This window comes from Capsicum annuum, chromosome 8 (genome assembly GCF_002878395.1).
Source record: "Capsicum annuum cultivar UCD-10X-F1 chromosome 8, UCD10Xv1.1, whole genome shotgun sequence".
Classification (NCBI taxonomy): domain Eukaryota; kingdom Viridiplantae; phylum Streptophyta; class Magnoliopsida; order Solanales; family Solanaceae; genus Capsicum; species Capsicum annuum.
In genome coordinates, this window is record NC_061118.1 from 83,906,389 (window position 1) to 83,915,034 (window position 8,646).

Genomic DNA, 8,646 nt, shown 5'->3' on the forward strand with positions numbered 1-8,646 from the left:
TTATTCACATTTTTTCCTTTTTCAGAAAAGTTATATGCTTCTCTATAACTCTCTTTATTGAAAAAAATATTTTTTGTCTATTAAAACACACTTCTTTAAATATATATATATCATTTTAATATGAATTCTGTGGTTTTGGATTTTTTTTGAACATCTTTGGTCTTTTCTTAATCGATTTTTGCTTTTGGGGTTTGAATTTCGTTTCAGTTGCATTATATGGTTGATGTATGCTTTGATTTCACTTCGATATGAATCATGTCTTTTAAATCCTAATTTGATTCTATTCATACTCGAAAGAGTTCTAGATTATTAGAAAAGAGTAGCCTCATTGTTCTTTCCAGACCTTCTTTTGATCTTGATTATTTCACTCCATTTCCTGTCAGTAAGAGCAAGAAGAAGATAGTTGAAAGTGAATCTACTTTCAACAATCAGTAACAGCAAGAAAGATATTTTTTTCAAACAAAATTCATACACATAAATATACAATTAAAATTACTTTTCTTCCAACAAAATTATTATGATTTCACCACAAAAGAAAGCAATAAACATATTGAATCCCTATAGAAGAAATATCTTTTAAAAATCTATTTAAGCTAAAAAAATTTAAAAATCGGCAAACATATAAAATGCATACATAATATACACATTTCAACAAATTTTTTTCAACATAGCAGAAAACAAAAACATAAGATGAAGAATATATAGAATTCAAAAAAATCACCAAATTTATATATAAATATACGTTTCAAAATATTTTTCAGAAATTGCTTTACATATTTCGCCATATATATATATGTATGTATCGTCCCCTTTTTTTTAGATCTGCATTGTATTATTTGATCCCGGATCAACTTTCTTCTATTTGTCTGTGTATTTGCTTTGAATTTTGATTTTTTTAGTGAGCCTTTTGCCATGCTTATTCGTGTATCTACCCCGGTAGGTGATTCTTTAGTGGTGGATCGGGTGTACCGATCTTGTGTTGTGACTTTTTCTGGGTGTGAGACTTGGTAGATTTGCTTGTGTTAAATATGATTGATTTTAGTGTTATTTTGGGTATGGATTAGTTGGCTCCTTATCATGTTGTCTTAGAGTGTTTTGCTAAGACTGTGACTTTAGCTTCGCCGAATGTGTCAAGGTGCGCTTCATTTTGGTCCTAAGAGGATTATATCTTATGTTCAGGCTCGTAAATTAGTTGAGAGGGGATATTCGTGACATCGGTGTTGTTTCACCTCCTTCCTTGGATTCTGTCTGTGTTGTCCATGAGTTTATGGATGTGTTCCCTACAGACTTGCCTGGTATGCAACCGGATGATATATATATATATATATATATATATAAACGAATCAAATGAATCCACACATCACTAAAAATCATAGAGTTCAACATTATATTTTGTGTGTGATTATAAATTCTCGACTCAAATATCAAAATTATTTGAAAAAAAAAAATGATTTCAAACAATATATTTTTATTAATCTGTTGCAGAAATAACAAGAAAAAAAAGGTTGGAGAAGAAAACACATATCAGTTTTAAAAAGGAAAAAAAATATGGTTCCAGAGAGAATTTTGGGTGTTGTGTATCTTTTCTTTAACTGTTGCTATTTTTAAGGGTGAATTTTTACTTTTTTTAATATGAAATCTGTTTTTCCTTTTTCGAGAGGTGGTTTTTTACTTTTTTATAAAATGAAATTATTTTACTATTTTTTGTTTTATTTAATAAATTGTTATAACTTTCAATCTAGAAAGTTTTGCAATAACTTTCATTAAACAATGTTAAGTTGTATATTTAGTTTTGGGGAAAGGACAAAAATAACATCTAACACTAAAATAATTTCACAAAACTAGCACCTAAATTTTAAAACCCAATAAATGGCCATTAAACATCACAATTCGGCTCTTTCCGTTTTGTATACTAGGCCGACTTTTAATTTTTAATGGACCCATGTTTTTTTGGCTCCTTTTCCTTTTAATAATGCAAAATTTAGTCCATTTCATTTTCAAAAGTCAAAGTAGACGTTAGACAATTCAACTGAACTTTTAGGTAGATTTACAAGTTTTATTCTAAACCATTTACATGACAATCTTTTTAAAATGATATAACATTATTAAAATAACATACTATTTGCTTTGTTTAGTTTTACTTATTTATACAATAAAATACAATATCATATACTTTTAATATAATACAATTGTTAAAGATATATATTTATATATAATAATGATACAGTTTTTATACGTATACATATTATATATAATAATTATAGCATTTTTATACACATTCTATACAATTTTTAACTACAATTATTATTTAAATACATATTTTATACAACTTTATATAGTTTCTATATGCATTCTAAAAATGTATCAATCTAGTATAAGAGAGTATCAATTGAGTATATGGACACTACAAGTGTATCAATATAATATAAAAGTGTATTAATGTGGTATAAAAGAATATCAATTGGTTATATGGACTGCATGTGCTTGCATAGAATTTCCTTTCTCTTTTTTAAATGTGTATCAATATAATATAAAAGTGTATCAATTTGATATTAAAGTGTATCAATTGAGTATAGAGACTGCATGTGTCCAATTAGGTCAAATGGCTAAAAAAGACAATTATTTTAGCTGACTAGCTACAGCATATCCACCTTTTCAATTATGAGTCATTTTTTTTTAAAGTGGTCATGCCATATCCTTTTCCTTTTAGTTTTTTCCCAGTGCCCATAAAAATACTTTCAGGCCCACTTTCTAATCCAATTGGATTTTCTATGGTAAGTAGAACAATGAGGTAACAATGATAAGAGGACTAAGAACTCCCTTCTTGATAAAGGGTCATAGAACATGTAACCAATATCAAGGTACAACTTTTCAAGTCCAGTAAAATTAATTGAGCAAGACCTTAAATTGATAGTGACACAACACAGGAAATTAAAGCAATGACCTTCAAAATGAGTGGTCTTGTATTTATCCCAACGGACCAGACTTCAAGGCCAAAAGTGTTGCTCATGGTGTAAGAAAGGTCAAAGTTAAAAAGACGATCCACTTCCTAAGTCATTCTTGTAAATCATCCGATACAACATAGTGAAACGAGTTATTTGTATCAACTCTTTAAGCTTTCCGTTGTATCCATACATTCCCCAAAAGGGGCATAAAATGAAGGAAAGAACTGCTCCGAGTTAGTGCTATATCATGCACTGTGCCAACTAGGGTCCAAAGCACTGCTACATATACATAATTTATACTTCGGTCATATCATCCCATCACTTCCATGTCTTCATCAGAGAAAGGAAGAAACTTCTCTCTATTTGGGCTTTCATGAACGTTATACTTAAGAAGCTTGATTAGTGTTCCCCCTCTTATATCTGTGTCTTTCACTCGATCTTTGCGCTTTCTGCCACCGTCAGTAGGCAATTTATCTGTACAAACGTAAGCATCAAAGAATGTTTTGTCCAATGAGGTGTCCATTTCCTCATCCCCAATGCATTTTCCTTCCCTGTGCTCTCTCTTCAGCAGTCCAGCCTCCAGGCTGAACTTCAGGGAGAAAGCAATCTGGCCTTGAAATGCAAATTTCTGCCTCGGCATGGAACTTCAGTTTGTCATGATCAAACACCCGGAGACCTCGGTCTTCCAGGACAAAAAGCCACTCTATGGAAACACGCAACTTATCTTAGAATACGCGAACATGAAAATGGAAGATATAAGTATAATATATTATCCACAAGGTAGGTTTGCTATTGATGTTGAAGAGGATCACTATGGTCAGCAATTTTCTAAAACCTCAGTTGATCAAACACCCAGAGACCTCGGTCTTCCAGGACAAAAAGCCACTCTATGGAAACACGAAACTTATCTAAGAAGACACGAACATGAAAATGGAGGATATAAAGTATAATATATTATCCACAAGGGTAGGTTTGCTATTGACGTTGATGAGGATCACTATGGTCAGAAATTTCTAAAATCTCAGCCACATAGAAGGACAAAATATGCAACTGATCCAGTATAAGCAAAATCAAAACAATCTAATGTACTCGAATAAAAAACAAACCAGATAAAAGACATACTTATGAGAGCTTTAGGTGTCATAAGTTTTGGATTACTCAGGTTCTCTTCTGAGAGAGCGTGGATAGAGACCCATTTAAGTAACTCACTGGGTAGCTGAGACTCAGAGAAAGCTTTTACATAAGCAGTCAGCGTATCTTGATCGCATACCCTAAAAGCCAACAATTCCCGGATTTATTATCAAAGAAAAAGTTAACAAGCTTCTTTTCAAATTTTAATGCAACAAAAATTCCCCTACCTAGCAAACAGTATGGCATTATCAGCTACTAAGGACCACAGCAGAAACAAGTTCCTGAAGTAGGATTCGGGTTGCTGAAACCATCTGCCAGAACTTAGAAATGAATGATCAACCAGTATCACAGCATCATACAATAGTTTCTGTAGAACAATTGCATCTTCAGAACTCTGCAACAACGAATATTGAAAACAAAAAGAAAAGAACTTAGCCTAACATAAATCAATCTTGATCTGCAAATTTATATTTGCTTTAGCAGGGACTGGACATATCCATAAAACCAGTATAAAACATCAAATGCATACATACAAACAGAGTGGGGAGCACAGCAGAGCATGGAACTTGTTGGGTCATTGTACATGCTATCCACTCTTAAATCTTTGCGAAAATAAAGGTTGTGATGAGTACGTACCAATAAGGCAGTGACCACTAGTCTTTTTTCCAAAAGAATTCTGAGAAGCAGATCTCCAACAAATAAAAACTCAAAGCTATCAAGCATCAAGTGAAATCTTGTCTATACAAAGCTTGAATACATGTCTTGGCTTTCAAATCCCACTCTTCTAACACTAGCGATCCAGTTTTTTAAAGTATATAAAGAATTCGTTTCTCGGCTTAAATAGAGCAAGCAAAAAGTGCAGCTAATTCAGTTTACGATGGTTTTAACATGCAATGAAGTCGAAACTCAAAAAAATAACCTAAGAAAAGCTAAGGATTATAGTAATTGGAGGTTCGAATAGGGAGCAGTTCCAGCTTACCGAGGACATGGCCCTGGATAGGAAGTTTTGGAGGAAGCGGATTAGGTTAAAAGGGTAGTCTGAGTTTAGGATATTGTATCTTTTGGTGTGTTACTTGAAGTATCTTGTTAATGGTATTATTGATTATGCTATTTTCTATTGAATCTTGTTCTTTTACTATTTCTTATGTCAGAATGTTTTACTTTGAGCCGGGGGTCTATCGGAAGCAGCCTCTCTATCTCACATTTGAGGTAGTGGTATGGACTGTGTACACTTACCCTCCACAGACCCCACCCACTTGGTGGGAATATACTGGGTATGTTGTTGTTGTTGTTGTTGTTGAGGTTCGAATACTCTCACTTCCAAGTAGTTTCTTCTTTGTGGCATGTGTGGGATAAGAGATGCCGGCAGACAGAAAATGACTAATTTTTGTCAAGATTAGTTTTCTGGGAGCACACAACTGCTTTTCTTCACGTAGGCTCCCTAACATGATTATTCTGCTGTTTCCTTTTCCAACACAATTACAAAGTCCCACGGAATATGCAACCCATAGTGATGATGTGTACTGCTTTATACACAATAAGAGTAGCAATTCCAGCCGATGCAACTATTTGAGATTTCATGGAAAGAATATTGCATCAGTAGATAGAAAACTTTATGCATATGCAGCTACAAATAACGAAAATTGGACTACTGCGTAGAAGTGAAGCATTCAGATAGCGGGGGCTAATTACAAAATATCAGCTTGCACATGGAAGATTTAAATAGAGAATGCATTGCTAGAAACAAATAGCCCTTCAATGGAAATGAAGTTCCGTGAAATGGAATCTTCAAAGAATACCTAGCTAGCATCTGTCAAAAGGAATTCGACGAGCAGCTGAACCGCCTTGCTTCACATGCAGCAGCTTCTTTAAACAAAGAACCAAATTCCAGACAATCCAACAGAAAAGAAAACTTATTGCAATAATATTGAAGTATTGAACAACCTCAGCCAAGTCAGAACAACACAAGCACAAGATTATTAAAGGTTCCCAACTTAACTCACATCCTTTGCACATCAATATTTATATCCATAAATTCCAGGTGTGACTAGCAAAAGAAATATAAGTCACACTACATGCAATGAGGATACATTGATCCCAATACACTGGACCCAAAGTCTAGCTAACTCCTAAGGGCGTCATAATAAAAGATGAAAGTCTAAGGGTGTAAAACCAACCATGGTGATACAGTAAAGGCATCACGGAAAACTAATATCAACTCAAACAAAATGAGTGACAAGCAAGTTCCTATGAAGGGTTGTCCTCAACACGATGGTTCTTTTCTTTCAAGGAATGAATAAATCGATTTGTTTTCAACACTCCAGCAGCTAATTAGTTCTTCAATTGATTGATAAAAAGAGGAATTAGCACGGAAAGACAAACAAATATAGGAACAATGATATTGAGTTATTCATATGATGTAGACAATATGGCGCAATTAAAAACTATATATTTAGAAACATGGAAAGACATTAGGAAAAAACACTATAGATTAGTATTAATTGGTTCTTGTTATTAGAAAATATAAGCATATTATGTCGACTAATTTTTTTTTGGATAACCGTAGTGTCCGGGCCAGCTTGCGCGCACCTCAACTAATTCCACAAGATACCTGTCACCTCCTACCAGCAACAGGTACTAGATAACTCTGTCCACCAAGGCTAGAACAAATGAAAGAAATCTTACAGTGTTTCTCTGTTGGGAATTGAACCTGAGATCTCATGGTGCTTAACCCAACTTCATTGAACCACTAAGCCACACCCTTGGGTGCATATTACGTGAATCAATTTTAGTGAGCCAATAACTCAGGTATCCTCCTAAAGCCCCATAGAAAACTATGCCAGACTTATTACTAGGCTGCCAGTACTGCTCATCTAGTCTAGTCACAGAATTTGCTATGAATTTTGTAATCTCTTTATGACTGGTCGGAATAGCAAGGTGATGTTACTGTACAGAAATTACATACTAACAGTAATGACAAAAAAAAACAATGAGCTATGATACATAATCAGGTAATGAAACTTGAACTTTTTCAAAGAGATATTAACTAGCAAGAGCAAACCTAAAAATTCAATATTTTGGAACTGTTTTAGAGTCTGAATTGCCCAGTTTCATGCATCCTTTTGAAACTCCTCATTTACAAACCTCATATTGCACTTCAAAGACAAAGTAAGCAAGAACACCTCACACATTACAATACCAGCTAACTCCCGGATCCCACACCTCATCTTTTGACCCTCGTGAACATCAACACTAACAATCGGAACGAAAACGCGTAAGTTCTCCTCAAGTTTAGCACATTTTCCAACCCGATCAACCATCCAAACCCCAACCAATTCCTCAAGACAGACAATATCCTCATTAAACTCGTTTCCATTTTTGGGATTAACCAAACATATGCATTTATAATCAACAATTTTCTCAAACAAGTCCTTAATTTCAATAGTCAAGCACAACCCATTTCGCGAAAACTCACAAATTATATCCAGTGGTGGACCTAGGATTTAAGACTTGTAGGTGCTTAAAAAAATTAAAAAGCTAAAATAAAAAATAAAAAATCACCTCCACAAACTCGGACGTCCCTTTAGTGGAGAAGCTTAAGATCAACTTAAATGTCAGTGCACCTAACCAACTTTTGTTCCAGTGGACGCATTTATATGTTTTATAAATATTTTCGTATATTTTTTATGTAATTATATCTATTCCGCATCGACTTTCCTGGGTGTCGGAGCACCCCGAAATTATATGTAGGTCCGCCCCTGATTATATCATACAAAAAGTAGAGTAACGGGGCAAGCAAGGCAATCTTTTTGGTCCCGTTGCACGAACCAGAACACGAAATTAGCAAGTGAAACAAGTCTTTAGCAGGAATGGTTTTGGTAAAAGCAGCTGACTTTTTTGAGGTGTGAAAAGTGACAGCAGAGTAAAACCATGTAATTTCAAGAGGGGGGTCAGGCATTGTTTGGATTAAACGGAAGAAAATTGACTGAAAAACAGAGAAATCGGAACTTCCATTTCGGTACGAGGCCAAAAAGTGATTGACTGATTCTGTCAACACCTTGTTGATAGGCACATTGGAGGAGATTTTTAGGATTGAAATTGCAGGGCTTAACAGTAACCTCAAAACCCTAAGTAAAAGGAGTTGATGGAAGTGGGACTGGGAGGGGGGGAATATATGGGAGCATATTTGTAACGGACATATTTTTTTGGTTGGTTTGGGATAATTTGATTGGCTTTTAATTCTTTAGTCCATTTACTTGTTCACTCTATTAAAAATAAATGACCAATCAAAAATCAATGAATAATTTACCCATTTCTATTCATTTTACCCTTAGTATTAAATATGATTCATTATTTAATACATTTTTCAAAGCATTAAATTTATTACATTCAAAAAATAATATGATAAATTACGTGTATCATTTATTATTTCTCAATGTGTGTGCCAAATCAATAGAGGGCAAGTATTGATGAACGGAGGAAGTATGAAACAAACATCCAAACAGAGTGAGATGAAGGTTCAAAGCAGTTGAGCTATTGAGATTCACCTGAAGTTTCACACTTGCAATTT

The 8,646-nt window shown here is 34.1% G+C and overlaps 1 protein-coding gene across 1 annotated transcript; it reads right to left on the reverse strand.

Moving 5' to 3' along the window:
• Nucleotides 1-2,881: 2,881 nt before the first annotated feature.
• On the reverse strand, nt 2,882-7,774 carry LOC107879093. Its single transcript, XM_047395730.1, has 5 exons — nt 7,638-7,774; nt 4,610-5,942; nt 4,304-4,470; nt 4,068-4,216; nt 2,882-3,648 (listed from the first exon to the last, which is right to left on the reverse strand). Exons 2-5 carry the CDS (start codon nt 4,652-4,654, stop codon nt 3,473-3,475), a joined length of 537 nt encoding a protein of 178 aa, XP_047251686.1. The 5' UTR covers nt 4,655-5,942; nt 7,638-7,774; the 3' UTR covers nt 2,882-3,472.
• Between the last annotated feature and the right edge of the window lie 872 nt (nt 7,775-8,646).